The sequence below is a fragment of the Pelodiscus sinensis genome, chromosome 10 (genome assembly GCF_052426305.1).
Source record: "Pelodiscus sinensis isolate ZL-2025 chromosome 10, ASM5242630v1, whole genome shotgun sequence".
Classification (NCBI taxonomy): Eukaryota; Metazoa; Chordata; order Testudines; family Trionychidae; genus Pelodiscus; species Pelodiscus sinensis.
In genome coordinates, this window is record NC_143061.1 from 43,718,796 (window position 1) to 43,744,565 (window position 25,770).

General features: G+C 42.9%; 1 protein-coding gene across 1 annotated transcript in view; it reads right to left on the reverse strand.

Moving 5' to 3' along the window:
- The window catches only part of CLSTN2 (calsyntenin 2), an 824,440-nt gene that overhangs the window by 166,962 nt on the left and 631,708 nt on the right, over positions 1 to 25,770 (reverse strand). Inside the window, exons 4-5 of the mRNA XM_075937529.2 lie at positions 21,983 to 22,191; positions 7,531 to 7,680 (exon numbers count right to left, since the gene is read on the reverse strand). Coding sequence (XP_075793644.2) covers positions 7,531 to 7,680; positions 21,983 to 22,191 — 359 coding nt within the window. The remainder of the gene's footprint in view (positions 1 to 7,530; positions 7,681 to 21,982; positions 22,192 to 25,770) is intronic.

A 25,770-nucleotide genomic window follows, 5' to 3' on the forward strand; every position in this document is an offset into this window, starting at 1 on the left:
CAACTAAATCAACCTAGCCAGGGCTTTGTCAAACTGGGACTTAAAAACCTCCAGGGATGGAGATTCCACCACCTCCTTAGGTAATCCTCATGCTTTAGTATCACAAAGACTAGGAGCTTGAGGGAGTTTTGCCTGAGTAAGGAGTGAAGTTCTGGCTCCTCAGTTTCTTTCATAAAGGCAGCAATTCCAACCTTAACACAAGTCCAGTGTGAAACTTGGGTCAGGAATAATCTGTTCAGTGTCAAAGGGAATATAGCAATTTGTAATAACAGCCAATACTTTCTGAGACATCTATAATGATATGCTCAGCTATGTGTAAAAAGGATATGGGAAATTAAGCACATGGCCAAAGTAATCTCATTAACTGTGATGATTCTGAGAACCAACAATCTGAAGCAAATATAGAAAATTCTATATATAATTGTATCATGTTACATTAAAAAAGCTATGGTATCAGAGGTGAGTGGATTATCAGACTATATACAAGATAAATTCAACTTGATTGGAAAAATGTTCTGTTTCTTTGAAACGAGGCTAGTACCTTCTTCAGAGAAACATAAGCAATTATTTTATCTCTTGATTAGAAAAGATTTTTAAAAATTGTTTTAGAATAAAATTGATGTGGGGCTCATATTGGGTTTAACGTTTCCATTTCAGCTATAGCTAGTTAGTCAGGGGCATGACAAACAGAAGAGAAGGTGTTCAAGTGACAAACAAGCTGTCTTTCTAATTTGACCTGGAGGAATGAGTTTCATGGCAGATGTTTTCCCTGGATGGAAAAAGACTTTTGCTTTCATGAGTTGTAAGATGCTCTCTGATCTGCAGGATGAAAGAAATCTGATGAGGCTCGATATGGACAAGAGAGCAATGATCTGCACTTAGAAAGGAAGAATACTAAGCACAACTACAGGCTGGGGATCGACTGACCATGCAGCAGTTCTCCAGAAATGAACCTGGGGATTACAGTGGATGTGAAGCTAGATATAAGTCAACAGTGTGCCCTCTTTTACCAAGAAGGCTAATGGCATATTGGGCTGCATTAGTACAAGCATTGCCAGCAGACTGAAAGAAGTGATTATTCCCCTTTATTCAACACTTGTGAGGCCATACACAGACTACTGTATGCAAATTTGGGCCCCCACTAGCGAAAGGATGTGGACAAATCGGAGAGAGTCCAGTGGAGAGCAATAAAATGATTGGGGGTGGGGCACATAATTTATGAGGCGAAGCTGCGGGAACTGGGCTTATTTAGTCTGCAGAAGAGAAGAGTGAGAGGGGGATTTGATAGCTACCTTCCCCTACCTGATGGGGGATTCTGAACAGGATATACTTAGGCTGTTCTCGGTAGTGGTAGAAGACAGAACAAGGAACATTTTGCAATGGATGAGGTCTAGGTTGGATATTAGGAAAAAATATATCATTAAGAGGTTTTTAAGGCTGGGCTTGATAAAGCCCTGGATGGGATGATTTAGTTGGGGTTGGTCCTGCTTTGAACAGAGGGTTAGACTAGATGACCTCCTGAGGTTTCTTCCAACCCTAATCATTTATGATGAGAAGATTCACAGTTTCTCTTTTGTTTTTGTCCATTCCTTTTTAGCATTAATGTTCTGAACACATCTAACTATCTGCCATCATCTCCATTCTTAAAATAATCTTTACTATAGGTTCCTGATTAGTTAGGACAGGAATCTGGGACCGCTCCATTGAAGTTAATGTCTGACATATTAATATATTTTTTACTTTTGTGGGTAAAACTGAGTTGCACTTAGTTTGACTGTTCATATCTTATCTGTTGAATCTTAGGGTATGTCTAGACTACATGTCTCTGCTGACTGAAGCATGTAAAATAGGCTACCCATCATAGTCAATGATTTAAATATTCCCAGCTTCATTAATATAAAAATGGCCGCTGCGCTGTGCCGGCTCAGCTGATCATTTGCACAACGCGCAAGTCAAGACACGGATCGGTCGACAGGGAGAAGCCTTTGTCAACCGCTCCTGTAAAGCCGAATTAAGCTATTTCGAGGCCAAAAGCCGAATTAAGCTATTTCGACTTCAGCTATGCAATTGAGGTAGCTCAAGTTGCATCACTTAATTTGACTTTTGGCCTGCTGTTTAGATGTACCCTAACTGAAAAAACTTAAAAAACAGTGAATAGTCCTGCAGCACCTTAGAGACTAACAAAAAAAATTAGATGGTATCATGAGCTTTCGTGGACACAACCCACTTTTCAGATGAAACCATAGATGAGATGGTTATATTTGTGACACAGCTACAAAAAAGTAGAGTCGTGATACTGTCTTTGTTCCTTTTTTTTAGCTAACATAAATTTCCATACTTATAATAACTTTGACTCATTATATAAGCACTCTTATTTCCTGGGAAAAAGTAATTGCTGACATCTACATTCTCTGAAACAAATGGAGATGAGAACAAAAGCAACGTGAGGAGGTATATATATATATTTCAAAGTTACTGGGCCAAATTGATGCCTCGGACTTTAATAAAGCCAAAAGAGCTAATAGGAATGAATCTAGCCTATTGATTTCTATTTTTGGTTTGCTGAGGGTACCACCAGCATGGGTAAGAACTGTAGGTTAAAGTTTGGGTTTCTAAGGAAGCTTCCCTGTAAGTATCAGGTTCATCTCTCCTGAACAGGTCCTATGTTGTTTGTGACCATTCAGCAGTGTCTATCCTTAGAGGCAGGGGAAGCAGCTGATAACTGATGCAGCCCTTTAAAAATACTAGCACTATTTTCTGCCTAAGGGGAAATTGTTTTAAGAGTGAGACCAATGTGTGCTGAATCTTATTTGCTCTGCTACACATATTAGTCATCTGGCGTTAACCTCTGGAAACAGGAATCAATTTGTATTTGAATTACACTCTGTATATGACAATTCTTTGCTGACTTACCCCAGAGCAATTTGGGTTATTTGAAGGATGACTGTGACCTTTACTAAAATGTTTGGGTTCTTTGCAATTGGGTTCACAATAGGACAACTATTGTTTTAGTTACTGACAATCACACAAAGAGCTGCACAGTAGTTTAGATCACTGACCAATAGCAATTTTTAGGAAATATCCAAGAATGGAATAAATTCAAACTTAGTAGATTTTAAAAACACACAGGCTACATCTAGACTACAAGCCTCTTTCGAAAGATGTTTTTTCAAAAGATACTTTCAAAAAAGTATCTTTTGAAAGAGATCGTCTAGACAGTAGCCAATATTTTTTAAAAAGACAGCCGCTTCTTTGAAAGAGAACACCCAGGCAGTCTGGATGCTCTCTTTCGAAAAAGCACTGTTTGCATTCAATAATGCCACTTTCGAAAAAAGGTGCTATTCCTCGTAAAAATGAGGTTTTCCGCAGTTGAAAAAACTGCCACTTTCTTTTGATTTAACTTTGAAAGAATGCGGCAGCAGTCTAGATGCGGGGGAAGTTTTTTTGAAAAAACCCCCTGTAATCTAGACATACCCACAGTTTATTAAGGTTAATACTGCAGAATTTTGCACATCTTATGCTTTAACTTATTTTTCCAGCTTCTGTGGTATAATCAAGAGCTCCAATAAATACTGAGTTCCTGGAAAAGATACAAAAATATTTTGTAATTCTTTTAGATAGGCAAGATTACACAAATTTATTATTGTTTTCAAAGAACTGAAACTTACTTTTAAGGGAAGGGATTAAGACTAATTGTCATTCTACCCACCTGCATTTTACACAACTAAATAGTGGGCTTTAGGTCTCTGAGTTTTGCCTTACTGATTATTTTACAACAATTATTTCCAGTAACAGGCAAACAGATTTACAATCAGCTTAAGTTTAGCTGCAATGGTGAAAACAACATAATTGAAATATGTGGCCATCCTTCCTAAAAATAAACAGGCAAAAAAGTATTCCTTCTTTTAATAGAAATACAGGACATGGTATATATATCTTTTATAATCTTATCACCATATTATTATTGATTATCTGGTAAGTGCCAAAGATTCAGTACATTCATGTAATACAAAATGCCAAGGATCTTACAATATACACTGCAAACACATTTCAAGAGACACAAAGAAATGTAGATACAATGAAAGAGCTTCTCTTATCCATGTCTGTGATATAAAAACCAGAATAACTCCATTGCCATCAAATCAACTAATTTGGATGTACCGTAGTATAACTGAGAACAGAATGTAATTTACTAATACAATTTTTCTCCATTGCCTATACCAAAGACTCATGAATCATAGAATCTTGAGGAACATAAGATCATAAACAACAAAGAACACAATTGTGCAGAATATCTTACCAAAGCAAAATTCAGAATTAAAATAAATATTACCTATAGACCTAATAAATGCTGTCAGGCCACATACTTTCCAAATTCTCATAGATGTCTTAGATGAGCTAGTCTCTTCATATACCATATTCTATACACATTTTTTAAAAGCCTGTTGTTGTCTACCTACTTTCAATAGGTTCCTTCTCAGTTTAATGCAGTTCCCATCCTCCTCATTTTGTTTTCATTCACACATATGGGCCACTCCATTCTTTCAGGCTACCTCCAGACTGCATTCCTCTGTCGTCAGAGGGATGCAAATCAAGCACTTTGAAAGTGCAAATGATCCTGGGATTTAAATATCTCAGGCTTCATTTGCATACTCACGTTCGGGCACTGTGCCGATCAAGCGCCCTTTCGAAAGTGAAAGTAAAGTCTAGCCGTGGTTCTGCCAACAGCGGGGAGCTTTTTTGAAAGATCCTGTACTCCTCCAAAAATGAGGCATATAGGATCTGCCGAAAAAGCTCCCCGCTGTCAGCAGACACGGCTAGACTTCACTTTCACTTTCGAAATGGCGCATGATCGGGCTCATTTGCACTTTCAAAGTGTTTGATTTACATCCCTCTGCGGACAGAGGGAGGCAGTCTGGAGGTAGCCTCGATGTCACCACATTAAAATAACAAGCCAAGGACTGATCCTTACTATACAATGAAGGTTAACAATCCATTAGCTACACACAACTCTGATTTCCTGGAGGACTATCAGTTCTGCATGTGGGAAGAATCAGAACTCATGTTCAGCCTTTTGCTAAGATCACAAAGAGATTATATTCATTTTATGTAATACTAAAGGAGGGTAATCTAAGTAAGGGTAGTGTGCATTTTGTTTATGGTTATCATTTTTTTTAATTACCTGAAAAATGTTACAATGAGCAACTATATTGTAATTGATGTCTAAACTGTCAAATAAAATTGCTGTAAATATGATGTTATTGGGCAACATAACTGTGCCATTAGCATGATTTCTTCACAAAGATTACTCAGTCAATAAAATACTTTTATGGAAATAATAGTTAACAATCAGGGATTGCATCATTTTAATGCTAGTTTCTGAGCTTACATTTTTGAACATTTTATTCTCCAGCAAACAATCTCACAAAATAAAGAGCATTTACGCAAGTAAAATCACTCTAGAGAATTCTCTTTTACCTTATAAAAATAATATTAAGTTTTTAGACCAACAAACACAGCTAAGAATATGTAGAAATACATCAAATTTATTTCTTTTACAAGCTTATTTTTATAAAATGTGTCCTTCCAATTTTTTGGACCCATGTATAATGAAACTTAGGTAAGGGAAATGTGGCTTTCTGCTCTGAAGAGTGAGCAAAAACACAAAAACCTGGTGCTGTACATTTATTGCTTCAGGGACTTCCAATGTCATTGTCCTCAGTTTACAAGTACAGGCAGTCCCCGGGTTACGTACAAGATAGGGACTATAGGTTTGTTCTTAAGTTGAATTTGTATGTAAGTCGGAACTGGCTCCAGATTTAGCTGCTGCCAATGAAACTGACCAGGGGCTGACTACAGGAAGCCGGAGGCAGAGTTGCTCTGCCCCCAGCTTCCTAGAATCAGCCTGATCAGTTTCAAAAGCTGCTGAATCTGGAGCCTGGGTCAGAACAGCTGGGGCACTGCCCAGTAGGTTCCCACAGGACCAACCCGGCAGCACCCCAGCTGCTCTACCTAAGGCGTCCCGCAACAAAAGCCTGGTCTGCTGGGGGGGGGGGGGCACACTAGCTGCTCCCCCCCCCCAGCAGACCAGGGAGACCTGAGCAAAGCCGCACAGGCGGAGGGACCCCGCTGCCCGTGCGGCTTTGCTCCTGTCTCCCTGGGGTGCTGGGGGGAGTCCCCCCCAGCACTCCAGGGAGACCCGAGCAAAGCCGCACAGGTGGAGGGACCCCGTCGCCCGTGTGACTTTGCTCCTTTGCCCCGGGTGTCCCTGGTCTGCTGGGGGGGTCCAGCGGCTTTTCTGGACCCCTCCCCAGCAGACCAGGGGGACAGGAGCTAAGCCACCCAGGCGGCGGCTTTGCTCGGGTGTCCCTTGTCTGCTGGGGAGTCCAGCGGCTTTGCTGGACCCCCCCAGCAGACCAGGGAGACCGGGAGAAGCTTTTCTCGCCCTGGAGGACATGGGTGGCGACCCGCCGTCCGTGAGCTCCGGGGCGAGAAAAGCCCCGTTCGTAAGTGCGGATCCGACATAAGTCGGATCCGTGTAAGTCGGGGACTGCCTGTAGTTTCTTCTGTCAGCCAGCCCCACAATGATAACGAAGCCAAGATTTTTCCTCCGTAAAATATTTTGAAGATTAAATTGAGTCCTGAGCTACATTTGAGTAATTTAGGTATTTTAGGCTCCCATTATCAGAGTATCTGAGCATCTCACAATCTGACCGGTAGCCGCGCTGCACGGGGTTCGAACCAGCGGGGATTTAAAAATGGCGGCTCCCCGCTTATGCAAATGAAGCCTGGGAAATTCAAATCCCGGGCTTCATTTGCAAGTGCGGTATGCATACATTACCCCGCTAGTTCGAACTAGCGGGGTAGTGTAGACATACCCTCAGTGAACAATTTCGCTGATGATTCATGACGAGGAATCCTGCCTGCTGTATCCTAGCAGTTCTCAAACTGTGGGTCGGGACACCAAAGTGGGTTCTGATCCCATTTAAATGGGATTGCCAGAGCCAGTAGTATACTTGTTAGGGCCCAGGGCTTCAGCTTGGGACAGCGGAGGTATGGCTCCACTTTTTTCCTGCCCCCTGCATGGGTTCATGTTGTAATATTTGTTATTAGAATGGGGTCACAGTGCAATTAAGTTTCAGAACCACGCCTTTTTCTTAGCTCTATTGACTCTGAACAGTTTATTTAAAAAGGTAAAAAAACAAAACAAAACAAAAAATAAAAACAAAAAAACCCCAGAATCTTTAACACTTTTGAACTTCATGGACTAAGTTTTGGGCATGTTTTTAAATGATTTCTGAGATGATCTGATCAGTCCTTCATCCCAGCTTGTGAAGAATCACTTATCCTATAGGGACATATCTTGATATGAATCAGCCTAGAGTGATTATCCATAATTTAAAGTGATGCTATATTGAATACAGAATTAAATACAAAATAGTAATAATTTTATACATAATGCTTCAAGGAATACTAGACATTTATGGTGAAAAAAGAAAAAACCCAAATGATTTCAAATATAAACCCTACCTTGCCAGCCTGGTTTGCACACTGGTTTGACATCAACTCGTACTAAGACATCTTCTGTTGCACGTTTCTGCCCACAGTCAAAAGCAGTTACCATTATCTCATACTGGTGCTGTTTATCGTAGTTCAGCTTCTCGGTGTTTCTGATATTACCTGCAGATATAATATGAAACAACATCCAGCAATTATTTTTGATCAATCTAATTTCTTTAAAAATTATGTATTTCATCCATGTCTCATTGCATCCAAGTTATCAGCCCACAACAGCAAAGGCCAGATAAAGCAAACCCTCAGTGGGCAAACTTCTTATTCAGGAGTTCTAGATGCAGAAAATTGGGGGACGGGGTCCAAATAAAAGGACCCCATTCGTGTCATGTGAGATTTCATTTCAGGATTTTGTATTTGCAGACACCTGATTACATGTAAAGGTATAAGATACAAGTAAGATTGAACATGTAATTGCAGACAACATTACCCTCAACTGAATATACTCATTACATAGAACATCCATATCATTACTCCTTTCCCTTAGATCTTGCAGATTGACAACAACTGGTGCATGTTTAGGAAAGAATCAGGAAGAGGGTAACTAAGGGTCTGGGCTAGGAAAGAATTCACACGGTTTTTGCTCTAGTCCTGTGGAGATCAGGGAGAGAAGATAGCACAGCCTAAGTTAATTACCTTGTCACTTCCTCCCTTTGCAGTTAGCTCCTATCTAAATGGAGAATGCTCTCTTCATTTTAGTCCCCTCTAATGGGCTTTAACCACAGGAAGGGACAAATGAAGCAGGATCATCATCATCTACATAACAAAGCTCACCTGCATTTTATATGACACTGCTGTGCTACCAGATGGAAAATAAAATTCAACAACAAAATTCATCTGCCAAACCCGACAGATACATAAAGGTGACAAATTACCTCTTCTAGTATCAAAGAAAGTGTACCTTTCACAAGAAAATGGAAAGATCGCTCTCAGTCACCACTTTCTGTGGTGGTATAGGATTGCTGTAGTAATTAATGAGTTCCACATTTTCATTCAGTTCATTTGTGCACTCAACCTGCACTTCAGAAATGTTGATGTACTTTTTGCACCAACATACCAAAATGTTCTTGAGCCATAGGAATTTATATAACCTTGCTCATACCCTAAAACTGTATTAATTTTAAATGTGAATCACTATATCAATTCATCATATCAACTGTGGATCCGACAGGACATGTGGATCTGACACAATCAAGTAGTTTGACCAAAATATACACACTTACGCACCAAGAACACACATGGGCTGTGTCTAGACTGGCAAGTTTTTCTGCAAAAGCAGTTGCTTTTGCGGAAAAACTTGCCAGCTGTCTACACTGGCCGCTTGAATTTCCGCAAGAACACTGACTTCATACTGTCTGAAATCAGTGCTTCTTGCGGAAATACTATGCTGCTCCTGTTCAGGCAAAAGTCCTTTTGCGCAAAGCTTTTGCACAAAAGGGCCAGTGTAGACAACTCAGATTTGTTTTGCGCAAAAAAGCCCCGATCGTGAAAATGGCGAACGGGGCTTTTTTTGCGGAAAAGCACATCTAGATTGGCACGGATGCTTTTCCGCAAAAAGTGCTTTTGCAGAAAAGCGTCCGTGCCAATCTAGACACTCTTTTCCGCAAATGCTTTTAATGGAAAACTTTTCCAGGGGACAGGGGAGTTGAAGAGGGAGAGCAAAGCGACCCCACCTCCGAAGAGGCTACCCGGTGAGAGTACAAGCTGTGGTGTGAGTGTGTGTGTGTGCCTGACTGTTTGAATTTTACAGTTTGAAGTGGTGTGAATTGAGTCTGATTCCAGGTGAGTGCTAGCAGTTTCAGTTTCAGCTTCTGTGGCAGTTGGGACTGAGAGCCTGCCATTGTTCCCTTGATTGCCTCTGATTAGCCTCAGGCTCAGCCTTCCCCTGTGTGACTCAGAAGGGGGCAGGCCTGACCTAGGCAAGCAGGCTTTAAAAAGCCAGAGCAGTGCGACCAGGGGAGCGAAGCGGACAGGGGACTGCAGACAGGGGAGTTGAAGAGGGAGTGACTGATGGTGATGAAGACCTGTAGCGCTTGTGCCAGTACTTCTCCTGTCTCCTCCACCTGTGCCTGTATCCAGACAGAGAACCTGAGCATGGATGCCTCTACCCAGGTCCTGGTGTGGTCTTGCTGTATTTGTGGCTTGCAATTCCCACTGAGTGATCTCCAGGCTGGGGGAGACAACCGTTGTGAAAGGTGCCTGCTAGTGGAATCTCTCAGGCAGCAGGTGGGAGAGCTACAGGAGGAGGTGGCCAGGCTGAGGAGCATTCGAAGCCATGAGGAATTCCTGGACAGTATTCCTGTGGAGTCCACGGAGGTCACTGTCCTAGGATGTGGGACTGTTGACCAGCCACTTATGGAGGAGGCGGTGGTGCAGGGTGAGCACTGGCAGCTGGTTACTTCCGGCAGCAGGCAGTGTTCCACCCCTGCTCCTAACCCTCCCACTGTGTTGTTACATAACCGTTACACTTTACTTTCAGCAGGAGACAAGGAGTCACCCCCCACAGTGGAGGAGACCAGGCCTTGCACCACCAAGGTTGAGCAGTCTCCTGCCACCACTGCGAGGAGGAAACGTAGAGTAGTGGTGGTTGGAGACTCTCTTCTGAGGGGAACGGAGGCACCCATCTGTCGCCCTGACAGCTCATCTCGAGAGGTATGCTGTCTGCCAGGGGCCCGTATCCGAGATGTTACGGAGGCATTGTCGAGGATTATCCGGCCCTCTGACTACTACCCCATGCTACTCATCCACGTGGGCACAAATGATACTGCCAGGTGTGACACTGAGCGGATCAAGTGTGACTACAGGGCTTTGGGAGTACGGGTGAAGGAGTTTGGAGCGCAGGTGGTATTCTCTTCTATCCTTCCTGTCAAAGGTAGGGGCCCGGGCAGAGAGAGGTGCATCCTGGAGGTGAATGCCTGGCTGCGACGATGGTGTCGCCAGGAGGGATTCGGCTTCCTTGATCACGGGGTGCTCTTCCAGGAAGGACTGCTTGGCGGAGATGGAGTTCACCTTTCCAGGAGCGGGAAGGCCTTGTTTGGACACAGACTGGCTAACCTTGTGAGGAGGGCTTTAAACTAGGTTTGTCGGGGGCAGGTGAGCAAAGCCCACAGGTAAGTGCTGAATGTGCGGGACTGGGAGATGGGTTGGAAATGGGGGGGACTACGGCCTATAATGGCAAGGAGAAAGGAGGGTCAGGGCACAACGGGGAGGCAAGATCAAATCAGTATCTTAGATGCCTATATACAAATGCGAGAAGTATGGGTAATAAGCAGGAAGAACTGGAATTGCTAACCAATAAATACAACTATGATATCATTGGTATTACAGAAACCTGGTGGGATGGGACGCATGATTGGAATATTGGTATGGAAGGGTACGGCTTGCTCAGGAAGGACAGACAGGGAAAAAAGGGAGGAGGGGTTGCCTTGTATATTAAAAATGTACACACTTGGACTGAAGTGGAGATGAACGTAGGAGATAGCTGTGTAGAGAGTCTCTGGGTTAAGCTAAAAGGGGTAAAAAACGAAGGTGATATCATGCTAGGAGTCTACTACAGGCCACCTAGCCAGGTGGAAGAGGTGGATGAGGCCTTTTTTAAACAATTAACAAAACTATCCAAAGCCCAAGATTTGGTGGTGATGGGAGACTTCAACTATCCAGACATATGTTGGGAAACTAACACAGCGAGGCACAGGCTATCCAATAAGTTTCTGGACTGCATTGGAGACAACTTTCTGTTTCAGAAGGTTGAAAAAGCTACCAGAGGAGAAGCTGTTCTGGATTTGGTTTTAACAAATAGGGAGGAACTAGTTGAGAACTTGAAAGTGGAAGACAGTATAGGGGACAGTGATCACGAAATAATAGAGTTCATGATCTTAAGGAAAGGTAGAAGGGAGACCAGCACAATTGAGGTTATGGATTTCAGGAAGGCAGATTTTGATAAGCTCAGAGAACTTGTAGGTAAGGTCCCATGGGAAGCAAGACTGAAGGGAAAAACAACTGAGGAGAGTTGGAAGTATTTCAAAGGGACGTTGTTAAGGGCCCAAAAGCAAACAATTCCGCTGTGTAGGAAAGATAGAAAATATGGCAAAAGACCAGCTTGGCTTAACAAGGAGATCTTGCATGATCTCAAAATAAAAAAGGAGTCATATAAAAAATGGAAACTAGGACAACTAACAAAGGATGAATATAGGCAAGCAACACGGGAATGCAGGGGCAAGATTAGAAAGGCAAAGGCACAAAATGAGATCAAACTAGCTACAGGCATAAAGGGAAACAAGAAGACCTTTTATAAATACATTAAAAGCAAGAGGAAGACCAAGGACAGGGTAGGCCCACTGCTTAGTGAGGAGGGAGAAGCAGTAACAGGGAACTTGGAAATGGCGGAGATGCTCAATGACTTCTTTGTTTCGGTCTTCACCGAGAAGTCTGGAGGTGTGCCTAACGTAGTGAATACAAGCAGAGAGAGGGTAAGTTTAGAAGATAGGATACACAAAGAACAAGTTAAAAATCACTTAGGAAAGTTAGATGTCAGCAAGTCACCAGGTCCTGATGAAATGCATCCCAGGATACTCAAGGAGCTGATAGAGGAGGTATCTGAGCCTTTAGCTATGATCTTTGAAAAATCATGGCAGACAGGGGAGATTCCAGAAGACTGGAAAAGGGCAAATATTGTGCCCATCTATAAAAAGGGGAATAAGAACAACCCAGGAAATTATAGACCGGTCAGTTTAACGTCTGTCCCAGGGAAGATAATGGAGCAGGTAATTAAGGAAATCGTATGCAAACACTTGGAAAGTAATAAAGTGATAGGGAATAGCCAGCATGGGTTTGTGAAGAACAAGTCATGCCAAACTAATCTGATAGCTTTCTTTGATAAGATAACGAGCCTTGTGGATAAGGGAGAAGCGGTGGATGTCATATACCTAGACTTTAGTAAGGCATTTGATACGGTCTCGCATGATATTCTTATTGATAAACTAGGCAAATATAACTTAGATAGGGCCACGATAAGGTGGGTGCATAATTGGCTGGATAACCGTAGTCAGAGAGTTGTTGTTAACGGTTCTAAATCCTGCTGGAAAGGGATAACAAGTGGAGTTCCTCAAGGGTCTGTTTTGGGACCCGTACTGTTCAATATCTTCATCAATGATGTAGATATTGGGATAGAGAGTACTCTTATTAAGTTTGCAGATGATACCAAACTGGGTGGGGTTGCGACTTCTTTGGAGGATAGGGACATAATTCAAAATGACCTTAGCAAGTTAGAGAAATGGTCAGAGGTAAACAGGATGAGGTTTAATAAAGAGAAATGCAAAGTGCTCCACTTAGGAAGGAACAATCAGTTCCATACATACAAGATGGGAAGCGACTGTCTAGGAAGGAGCATGGCGGAAAGGGATCTAGGGGTCATAGTGGACCACAAGTTGAATATGAGTCAACAGTGTGATGCTGTTGCAAAAAAAGCAAATATGATTCTAGGTTGTATCAACAGGTGTGTTGTAAGCAAAACTCGTGAAGTCATTCTGCCGCTCTACTCTGCACTAGTTAGGCCTCAGCTGGAGTACTGTGTCCAGTTCTGGGCGCCACATTTCAAGAAAGATGTGGAGAAATTGGAAAGGGTACAGAGAAGAGCGACAAGAATGATTAAAGGTCTAGAGAACATGACCTATGAAGCCAGGCTTCATGAACTGGGCTTGTTTAGTTTGGAAAAAAGAAGATTAAGGGGGGACATGATAGCGGTTTTCAAATATCTAAAAGGGTGTCACAAGGAGGAAGGCGAAAATTTGTTCCTCTTGGTTTCTGAGGACAGGACAAGGAGTAATGGGCTTAAAGTGCAGCAGGGGAGGTTTAGATTGGACATTAGGAAAAAATTCCTAACTGTCAGGGTGGTCAAATATTGGAATAAATTGCCAAGGGAGGTGGTGGAATCTCCCTCTCTGGAGATATTTAAGAACAGGTTAGATAGACATCTGTCAGGGATGGTGTAGGTGGAGCTTGGTCCTGCCTTGAGGGCGGGGGGCTGGACTCGATGACCTCTCGAGGTCCCTTCCAGTCCTATGATTCTATGATTCTATGATTCTATGATTTGTGGAAAATCATGCCAGTCTAGACATAGCCATGGTGTTTATGCACCTAACAAAGGGATTTGATTTTCAAAGTTGCAGAGAAGGCAGGGTTCCCTCGTGTGAGCTGGCCTTTGCTAGCTCTTTCCATTAGCTTAAATTTGAGGAGAAAAACCAACCCCCAAATTACTATTCATACATGGCCAATTTCCAAACCTAGACTTTAGTTTTTCATTCATAACCGGGCAGAACACACAAACAGGGTTTTCAAGAGACCTATATGGAAGTGCTGTTTTGGCCCAGACATTCAATCATTTCCAAGCACAAACAACAGCATGTATTGTAGCATGGCAAGTGTAGGATTAGAGCTCTAATTCCTGCATCTGAGCTATGTCTATACTGCGCCCACTTTGCACAAAAAATATGCAAATGAGGCAAAGCATGGAATAATGCCGTGCTTTATTTGCATAATTAATGATGCTCCGTTTTTGTGCAAGAGGCTTTTAAGCAAAAAACCTCTCTTGCGCAAGAGCCGTTTTTCCACATTTTTTCAGGAAGAATGGCTCATGCACAAGAGGTGGTGCCATGGTGACAGCTCCTCTTTGTGCAAAAGCCTATTGTGCAAAAATGGAGCCTCATTAATTATGCAAATGAGGCACAGTGATATTCCACGCTTCACCTCATTTGCATATTTTTCTACACAAGAGTGGGCATTGTAGACATAGCCCCGGTGTGTGGTGCTTTCTCTTCATTGCCTTCATAGCAGGGGAAAACAGGAAAGATGTTTGTGACCAAGTCACATTCTGATTCCTGATCTGCTCCTGGGGCAATGCGCTACACTGGTTCTTTAATGTTTCTCTAAGGTTGTGTCTACATTGGTGCGATCTTGTGCAAAAGTGGCTGCTGGCCACGTGTTCTTGTGCAAGTACACTGACGTTCTAACGTATGAAATCAGGGCTTCTTGCGCAAAACCTCTGATGCTCCCACTCAGGAATAAGCCCTCTTGCGCAACTGTTCTTGCTCAAGAGGCCAGTGTAGACAGGCAACATGAATTTCTTGCGCAAGAAAGCCCTATGGTTAAAATGGCCATCAGAGCTTTCTTGCGCTGGAGAGCGTCAACACTGGCAAGGATGCTCTTGTGCAAAAGCACAGCTCTTGCGCAAATGCACATGCCAGTATAGACGCTCTCTTCTGGAAGAGTTTTTGCACAAGAATTCTTCCACAAAAGAGTTCTTGTGCAAGATCATGCCAGTGTAGATGTAGCCTAAGAGTATATATTTTCCAAATGATGCATCTTAATTAAGCCTTCAAAAAACTCCTACAAAGTAGGCAAGCTCATTATCCAGCCAACAGCCCTCTCTGGTTAATTGTTCCTCACTTGGTCAGTAACCTGTGTAAAAAGTCAAACTGAGCTTTTTCTGACCACTCTCTGATTCAAAAAATAGCTTGGTAACTTACTTTCGCACCCTCATCTCAAATTATACCTCAACTATCTTATTAGCACTAATCCATTTTTTCTTACAGGTTCTGTCCATAAATAAAATATCTGGTTTCTTCCAAATCAACCATCCAATACTACTCAGGAAGGGTACGCTCTAGCTACTCTTCATTGTAAACACAGCTTTACAAACCTCATCTAAAGTGAAGTCCATTGGCCTCCCCTGCTCTCTGCCATATGTAACACCATCTTCCAGCAGACAGACAGGGGGCAAGGATATCTCAGTGTTTTGAGCAGTGGCCTGCTAAATTTAGGGTTCTGAGTTCAGTCCTTGAGGGGGCCATTTAGGGATCTGGGGCAAATCTATTGTGGATGGTACTTTGTCCTACTGTGGGTGCAAGGGACTGGGACTCAATGATCTCTCAAGGTCCCTTCCAGCTCTACAAGATAGGCATTCCTGCATATTGCTTTGTGTATGCTTCTTCTATTCACAATACCATTGTTTTACTCCATGATATGTGGAGATAATTCTCAAGACAGTGAGGTAGGTTAAATCAGCATTAGCAGCCTACAGGAATTTGCTTGGGATGATAGCTATAATGAAGTACAAATACATTATAATGATTTATAAATCACAGAACACTGTTATCATCTAAAAATTGTATTTCACTGCAGTCTTCTAAGATTTGTACTTTTAAGATTCTGATTTTTTTTGTTTTTGTTTTAGAGGTCATTTGAATGTCTTCTACATATTACTGGATAGTTTACTGATGTAATTATTCTCTGTGTTTCTGTTACATAGGCTATTTGTAGCTTAATGTTCCATTGCCATTTTAAAATTTAATCAATGATTTTTTTTATAAACAAAGGGGAAACATTATAAACAGACAAAACAATAAACAGTTTCCAGATGACACAATGGGAATTTCTGTTATTTCTGTCTCATCCTATACAAACACAGGGATAGTCAATGAATCTAAAGGGAAGGAAACTGAAACCTGATAGAAGTAAATACTTTTCTCACATGTCCTGCAGAGAGCTCATGGAACTCATTGACACAATAAACCATTGAGGCCCAGCCCCAAGGAAGATTCAGAGAAGGAATTAAACATTTATGTAGGCAATAAGAATACCCAGAGCTATAATAATACATATTAAAAATAAATAAGGATTTAAACCCTCTTGCTTCAGGTCATAATCCAGCCTCCAACTATTAAGGGTCAAGTACTGAAAACTATTTTTGGAAATTTTCCTTGTGGACAGGTTAACCCATAACTGCACGTTAGGGGCGCTATTGCACCTTTTTTGAAATAACTGGTGCAAGCCACTGTTGATGACAGGACACTGAATGAACCAGACCACTGATCTCAGAAGCACTGATTTTCCACTTTCCCTGATGGTGCTCAATCCCTCCTCTGCCTCTGGCTCTGCCCCCCCTCCTTCCTTCAAGACCCCATACCCACCATGATTCTGCCTGATCCACCACATCTCCCCTTCTTTGAGAACACCCTGCCTTCCCTCCACATCTCCCTCCAGAGCCTCTTTCAGCCTCTGAACAGCTGATCTCAGCAGGCGATGGGAAAGACGGAGAGACACTGCTCAGCAGGGCTGCCAGTGTGTGCTGAGCACCCACTGTTGTTTCCTGTGGGTACTTCAACCCCTGGAGTTGGCACCTATGACTGATCTAATCAACTAGGGCAATTTCTGTGTTTTCATACCTGATGCACCAGAATTGCCTCTTGAGTTTTATTCATGCTGCTGTGTTGGCAGGGAGTGAGTGAGCTGTACAACAGCAGTTCATTACTCCTATGGAGGGCAAAAGGTGCTTCTCACCTCTACCATCTGTCCTGCGGAGTAGGGGCTAAGCTTCACGTTTTAAGTCTCTTTCCAGCCTCTCTACAGTAAAGGGCTCTGGGAGGCTGCATCTGGCTGCCCCCTGGATTATTTAGCAGAGTTACTTGATGTCCTGATTTGTTGGGAACAGTACAGGCAGTCCATGGGTTACGTACAAGATAAGGACTATAGGTTTGTTCTTAAGTTGAATTTGTATGTAAGTCGGAACTGGCTCCAGATTCAGCCACTGCTGAAACTGATCAGCGACTGACTACAGGAAGCCCTAGGCTCTGCCCCCGGCTTCCTGGAATCAGATGCTGATCAGTTTCAACAGCGGCTGAATCTGGACTCCTGGGACAGAACAGCTGGGGCGCTGCCCAGTAGGTCCCCAGGACCAACCCGGCAGCACCCCAGCTGCTCTACCCCAGGCGTCCCACAACAAAAGCCTGGTCTGCTGAGGGGGGGCGCACTAGCTGCGCTCCCTCCTCCCCCAGCAGACCAGGGAGACCCGAGCAAAGCGGCGGAGGCGCAGAGGTCCCGCCGCCTCTGCGGCTTTGCTCCTGTCTCCCTGTTGTGCTGGGGAGTCCCCCCCAGCACACCAGGGAGACCCGGAGCAGCTTTTTTCGCCCCGCAGGATGCGGTGGTGGGACCGCTGCACTCTGGGCGGTCCTGCCGCCCGCGATCTCCGGGGCGAGAAAAGCCCCGTTCGTAAGTGCGGATCCGACACAAGTCGGATCTGCGTAAGTCGGGGACTGCCTGTACTGATATTTGTGACTTTTATTTATATAGTGCCTACCCCCCCTCCTCCGGAACCACTGTCCAGAATTTTCACACTTTCTATCTGGTCACTCTAAGTATTAAAATAATGCCTGGTGAGGAAGCAGGACTCTTTAATGGCAGTGACCATAGTGTATGATTTAAAACACACACAGAATTCATGATGATTTAACACTAAGTTCTCATCTTCTATTGACAGCCCATATTCTAAATTCTCCTCAAGACCAGAGGAGAGGAGGACCAAAATAACAAACAAGTCAGCAGGCAGCCACAAGCCACAGAGCTTTCTAAATCATCATCTTTTATAGCAATTTTCATCTAAAGATCTGAAAATGCCTCACAAAATCAGAGGCTATTTCTATGGTACAAGCTTCAGGGTGGGATTCCCAGCTGCTGCAGAAATACTTGTATTAGCCGTCATCGAGCTAGTGCATGAATAGCAGTAGTGTAGCTGTGGTAGCACAGGGGTGGTGGCATAGACTAACTACCTCAAATATGCACCCCAGGGTTCAGGCAGGTTTGTACTCAGGGCAACTGGCTCAGTTTCCTACTGCCACTCTGCATGCTGCTGCAGCTCTATTACTCTTTTTAGTGTGCTGGCTTGATGAGAACTGGCACAAGTATGTCTGCACGAGCTGGGAATCACACCCCTAGCTCTAACGCAGATAAAGCCAAAGAAGTGAAGTAACTTGCCCAAGCGGGTCTGTTAAAAACTTATATTGTGACAGATCTTTGCCTTAGAACTTCAGTGTTAGAAATACAGGCAGTCCCCGAGTCATGTGGATCCGACTTACGTCAGATCCGCAGTTACGAACGGGGTTTGCTCCGCGTCTCCCTCGTCTGCTGAAGAGACGGGGAGCAAAGCCTCTGAGGACGCCGGCAGCGGGACAGCCGTGGCGCGTCTGGGCTGTCCGCTGCCCGCGTGCTCCGTGGCTTTCTCCACGTCTCCCTGGTCTGCTGGTCTCCAGCAGACCAGCAGACCAGGGAGACGGGGAGCAAAGCCGCAGAGCACGCGGGCAGCAGGACAGCCGTGGTGCGTCTGGGCTGTCCCGTTGCCCCCGTGCTCTACGGCTTTGCTCCGGACGCCTGTGGTACAGCAGCTGGGGCGCTGCCGGTTGGTCCCGTAGCGCCGCTCTGGGCGCTACTGGACCAACCCAGCAACACACCAGCTGCTCTGCCCCAGGCGTCCTGATTCAGCCACTGCTGGTCAGTTTCAGCAGCAGCTGAATCAGGACGCCTAGGGCAGAGCAGCTTGGGTGCTGCTGGGTTGGTCCAACCCAGCAGCACCCAAGCTGCTCTGCCCCAGGCGTCCCCAAGTCAGCCGCTGCTGAAACTGACCAGCGCTGACTACAGGAAGCCCGAGGCAGGGTTGCTCTGCCCCGGGCTTCCTGGAATCAGCCACTGATCAGTTTTAGCAGCAGCTGACTTGGGGACGCCTGGGGTTCTTAAGTTGAATCTGTATGTAAGAACTGGCGTCCAGATTCAGCCTGTTGAAACTGATCAGCAGCTGATTCCAGGAAGCCCGGGGCAGAGCAACTCTGTCTCGGGCTTCCTGTAGTCAGCCGCTGGTCAGTTTCAGCAGCGGCTAAATCTGGATGCCAGTTCCGACTTACATACAGATTCAACTTAAGAACAAACCTGCAGTCCCTATCTTGTACGTAACCCGGGGACTGCCTGTATTGTCTAATTTTATCGTAAAGTAGTAACTATTGAACTGGTCATTGAAGTTCCGTACTACAAGGAAAACTCTACTTAACTGTACGCCACAATCTGGTTTTTAAACAGTGTCAGAGCCTTCAGTGCCAGAGCTTTGAAAAGAAATGCATAAATTTGCTCCTTACTGTTAAACGATTTTAGTAGTTCATTCCTGATGAAATTAAATTCCGTATGAACAAAAAAGTCCATTTTCTTAACATTGTGGTACCTTAAAGATTAACAGATTAATTTGATCATGAGTTTTTGTGGGCAAAGACCCACTTTGTCAGATGCAAATTTCTGATGAAGTGGGTCTTTGCCTATGGAAGCTGATACCCAAATAAATGTGTAAGTCTTTAAGGTGCCACAGGACTCCTACCTATCCCTCTGAGACGTATTAGAATTGGTGCTGCTGATCAGACAAAGCTGACACTTGATTTTGTGGCGGGTGGTGGTTTCTTGCCCCAATTTCTCCTTATTAGTGCACAGAACACACATTTTCTCCATTATAAAAGCAAAACAATGATTTTTTTATGGAAACCAAATATTAAAACATTTATTGAATTAGTCCAGGTACATGATACTAAGCCTGTTTAAAAGTGAATCCTTTGCAATAAATGTTCAAGCTGCTATATATTGCCTGGCAACCTTAACATTGTAACCCACCCAAGAGCTATGGGATTTTTTTTATACTTTTGAGGGGAGGGGAGATTGCACTTCCTTGATTGCAATATGTCTTTCTTGCACAATGCCTATATTTTTGAGCTAAGTACAATATATAGATTTTGATTCTTTGGGTCTAAGCCAAAGTTCATTGTATTCAAGGAAAACATTTCCACTGGTTACAATGAGCTTTGGATCTGGTCCAAAAATAATAGCTTCTAAACAAAATGTCCCCTCCCTGCTTACACTAAAAATGTGAAATACTCTTCCCTTTCATAAAGCATGACAACAGGTTCATCCATTAGAGCTAAACTATCTGGACACAGTTTGTACATTAAACAAAACTGTGTGTAAAATCTTAATCAGCAGAGCACAGCCTAATGAGCACAGCTGCAGATACCACATGGATCTTATTTAAAGCTAAATAAAGAGTGGGCAATCGGTGCTAGAACTAGTGGTGCAAGGGGGTGGGGGATGGCTGCTGTATCCCCTGTCTAGAAATGATTTCCATCGTCTACAGGGTCATTTTGGGTCAAAGGCTCTCAATATCCCACTGTACAAATGGCTCCAGAATCTGAGGATGTGGGCTCTACCCTAAGCCCAAATCCCTACACAGACATTTTTAGCCCTGCAGCCCAAGCCCCACGAGCATGGTTTAGACACACCCTTAGTGCCCTGCTCAGCTAGTCAACTCTCTTGGGGCTTTCAACTGCCAAAAAGAGTGGAAGGGTAGATTCCAGTCTCTGCTACTAGAGCAGTGTTCACAAAGCCATTGCCAGCCTCGGCAAAGCCCTCAGCTTTGCTTCATAGTGCCACATTCCCCCCTCCTCTTGCCTCCCAAGACCTTTTAAACAGCTCTTCCACTGTAACATGCCATGTGCCTGTGGACAGGAGGGATCCCCAGCTCAGTACTGCTCTACTGTCCATTCGAGCTCACTGTCTGGCCTGCACCCCCGTCACATGACCCAACAATGCCGACATTTTGCCTTTTTCACCCAGCCATCCAAGCACCACACAGCCACTCTTGAAAGATAACAGCTAAAATCGATATTATTTCATATATTATTATTACTAAATTATTTAATAATATCCCAAACTAGGAAAATAGAAATCTGATATTTCTGCAGAGTTGGAGGGAACTGTATAAAATCCCCTACTGTACATGCCTACCCTACTGCATAAAATCCCCTATTCTAGCACTCTGATTAAAGATTACTGCACCGACTTCCATTCACTTTGTTTTTTAGAAAACGCTAAGAAATGTTTTCAAAGTCCTGTTTCTATATCAGCAAACATGTACGAAGAAGCCATGCTGAACCTGAGACTAGAGGATGAGTGAGTACTTGCCCAGCACAGTCTTTGTTCCTGGTTACTATGCAAGTCCAAACACGAGGCCCACCAGTAGCGAGGTATATTCGTTATTCTTCCTGCTGATCCACTCCAGGAAAATCTGGGCTATCAGAAACATTGGGAGGAGATGCTCTAGGCAGCATTTAGCAGAGTTCTTGAGTGTGGGACAATTTTTAAGCAAATGACTGCTCCCCTTGTCCTTGGTGATATTGTTGCCATGCTTAAAGTTTGGCATATAGTTAAGTAATTTACTGAAGCAGAGCCTTACATGCCAAGGAAATAGGCACTGTGGGCAATATTTTCAAAGGAACCTTTAAGTGTATTTGAAAATGGGATTTATGAGCCTAAAGTATTAAGGCACATTAAAACCATTTTAGCCTTCATAAACACCTTGGATTAAATTCCAATTGTAAGAGGATTGATGGCTTGTGCGATAAATTGCTCATCCTTCTTGGAACATTCTAACTAGGATTTTAGAAATCCATTGCCCACAGGACCCACAGTCAGCAGAAATTACTGGTGCTAAACTAATATAGACCAGCTGAAAGCATGGCCCAAAATTCCTAATTGTATCTTGCTCAGTACTAACCGTTTCTGTCAATGGCAAAAGGAACATCCGTTGTGACAATTTCATAATTGCATATCTGGCTGAACTGTGGAGAACAGTCCTCATCCATGGCTTCCACCTGCAATATACTGTCATAGATCTTTCCCTCTGTCACTGTAGCCTTATATGAGGTCTCCTTGAAGGTAGGTGCAAACTCATTAGAATCCTTCACCTGGATATGGACCACTGCCCTAAAAATAGATAAACAAAATTTGAAGAGTGAAATCCATTCATCTTGACTCCATCTGAGATGTCAACTTCTGTTCATTATTCAAACACATGATTGATTAACACCAAACATTACTTGGAAAATAAAAACATATAAGCATTCTTGTATCATTTCTATTTTTGATCTGCACTACTTAATACCTTAATATAAACATTTATCTTTTTTTAAAGTGTGCAACAATGTTATCATGGAAAAAGCCTAATTCTCCTATTGCTGGCCAGTACTGCAAACCAAGGCTATGTCTAGACTGCAAGCCTCTTTCGAAAGAGGCTCTTTCGAAAGATACTTTCGAAAGAGAGCGTCTGGACTGCATGCGGAACTTTCGAAAGAGCAAGCCACTTTTTCGAAAGAAAGCACCCAGTGAGTCTGGATGCTCTCTTTCGAAGAAGCCCTATTTACATTCAAGAACGCCTTCTTTCGAAAGAAGCACTTTCGAAAGAAGGCGTTCTTCCTCGTGAAATAAGGTTTACCGCCGTCGAAAGAAAAGCCGCATTCTTTCGATTTAATTTCGAAAGAACGCGGCTGCAGTCTAGACGCAGGTGAAGTTTTTTCAGAAAAAGGCTACTTTTCCTGAAAAAAACCCTGAGTCTGGACACAGCCCAAGAGTCAGTCAATGGTGTGAATCCTTTCTAAAAAATAAAGAAAAAAGGCATTAAGAAGAATATCAGGCCTTCAGAACTCTATTAGAAGCTGACCATCTGAAAATATAGATATTTTGAATAATTCCCATAACTAAGTAATCACCTTGCTCCTTTCCATGGCAGAAGTTAATTATTACCCAGTCCTTAAAATACTGCAGGTTCCTTGGTTCATTTACCAGTTTCTTAGAGCTTGTGAAAGGTGCTGCACCGAGATCAGGAAGGGGTGAATTTATTTACAGTACTTAAAAATAAGTCAGATATGCACACTGGCACAGGCATCTTCCTCTTAATAGTACATGACTGTAGCCAAGCTTTGTTCTAGAAGGCAGCATGCCTCAACCCTGCTCAGAAGGACTCAATTCTAGAGATTGGGAATGTAGTTCCAGCTCCATGTTGATTCAATTCTTAGCCACTTTGGCAACTGACAATTACACAGTCCATTGTCAATAAGTGTGGTGCTGGATTGTGATATGACATGGACCTGAAATGACAGCACCAACTCATTTCACATATAGCTAACCACTAATCAATCATCTTTATGATTAGTACTTAAACTAGAGTAGGCCCTAGCAAGCTCAGCCAAAAGCATAAGAATATAAGAACATAACAAAAGGCCATACTGGGTAAGACCAAAAGTTGATCTAGACTAGTATCCTGTCTTCTGAGTGGCCAATGCCAGATGCCCCAGAGGGAGTGAACAGAACAGGAAATCATAAGTTATCCCTCTCTTGTCATCCATTTCCAACCTCTGACAAACAGAGGTTTGGGATGCCATTCCTATCGACCTGGCTAATAGCGATTGATGGGCCTACCCTCCATGAATTTGTCTAGTTCTTTTTTGAACCCTGTTAAAGTCCTGGTCTTCACAACATCCTCTGGCAAGGAGTTCCACAGGTTGACTGTGTGATGCTTGAAGAAAACCTTCCTTTTGTTTGCTTTAAACCTGATATCTATTAATTGCATTTGGTGACCCTTAGTTCTTATGGAAAGAAGTAAATAACTTTTCTTTATTCACTTTTTCCATACTAGTCATGATTTTATAGACCTGTATCATATCCCTTAGTCTCCTCTTTTCTAAGCTGAAAAGTCCAAGTCTTTGAAATCTCTCTTCATATGGGACCTGTTCCAAATCCCTAATCATTTTTGTTGCCCTTTTCTGAACCTTTTCCGATGCCAATACAGCCGGTCCCGGAGTTGCGAATGGTCAACTTACGAGCAAAGCTGTCATAAATGTCGGACCCCGAGTTACAAACGCCATCCGCGCTTACAAACAGCGCGGTCGCGTGTAACTCTATGGGATCTGACTTACGAACGAACTGAGTTATGACCAATTGCTTGGTCCGTAACCAGTTCATAAGTCGCGAAGAGGCTGTATATTTTTTTAAAGATATATTCTACATAGTATTCAAGATGTGGGTGTACCATGGTTTTACATAGAGGCAATAAGATATTCTCTCTTATTCTCTATCCCTTTTTTTAATGATTCCTAATATTCTGTTTCCTTTTTGACTGCCACTGCACATTGAGGGGATGTTTTCAGAGAACTATCCACAATGACTCCAAGATCTCTCTCTTAAGTAAGTTATGGCTAAATTAGTCCCCATCATATTGTATGTATAGTTGGGATGATTTTTTCCAATGTGCATTACTTTACATTTATTGACATTAAATTTCATTTACCATTTTGTTGCCCAATCACATAGTTTGATGAGATCTTTTTGAAGCTCTTCACAGTCTGCTTTGGTCTTAACTATCTTAAGCAGTTTATTTGTCAATGCCCCCTTTGTGACAAGCATTGACAAATAGGAGACTGTTGCTGCAGAAAGAGCACACAATCTGACTAGACAAGAGATGGAAGGGTAAAAGAGGTCCAGAGAGGTGGTGTGACTTGCACAAATTTATACTGTAGGTCAGTGGCAGAGGCAAGAACAGATCCCCAGCTTCAGTTCGGTTGCCCAGTCCAGTATATCACACTGCCCTGCATCAAATTATAGCAACTTCCAGTCATAACTAACTCGTAATGGTTTTGGCCACAGCTGGCCCACAAGTCTAATGACTACTAGACTGCTATTGAAGTTTGAGATAAAGACAATGGCATTTCATATTTGTTATTGTGACAAAATCAACTGTGACTTGAGGCATGTTCCATTTTACAGGTTTGGCCTTGAGAAAAAAAATGATTATAAAAACACTTCCAAAACAGATCATGATACAGCTCACATTATAAAGTAAAATAAATTATTCGATTCCTGTGCATCTGACAATAACAAAAGAGTGCACTGTGTCTATTGTTGATTTGTTTAAATGGATTATTCAGTAAATTGGGCAGTTTCTATGACAGTTTTATTTTCTATACCAGGGCAAATTTCATTTTTAGTGTTAAGTGGTTTCATTTAGCCTACAAAGGCAGCACCATAACTGGGATCTATATTGTCTCAGTGAAGAGTGCCACCTACTGACCCATCAACAACACTTCTCGCAGCCTCTGGCTCTGGAAGATTCCCACCCAAATGCTGAGCCAGCCATGCCTGCTGAGCTTCTAGGGGCTAATAAAATCCTAGTGCAAAGGCAAGAAAGCTGCAGCATATAAATGAAAATAAAAATGGGCTATATCTACCCATAGCTCTTCTCAACTATTTGAAATGAGCTGAATAAAATCAGAGAAAAATAAATTAAGCACAGTTTGGTTATATAAATACCAATAAATTTTAATTTCCAGTTCTCTGACTATCTGATTTAGCTGATCTATTTATTGTGGGAAAATATTCAGTATTGAAAAGTAATTAAAAGCTATCATTTTACTATCGTCCACCTGATTAGTAGTTTTATTAAAACAGTTCTACTGAAACTACTGAAAATCAGGGCAAATTGAGTGAAATGTTTTTACAAAACAAACAAAC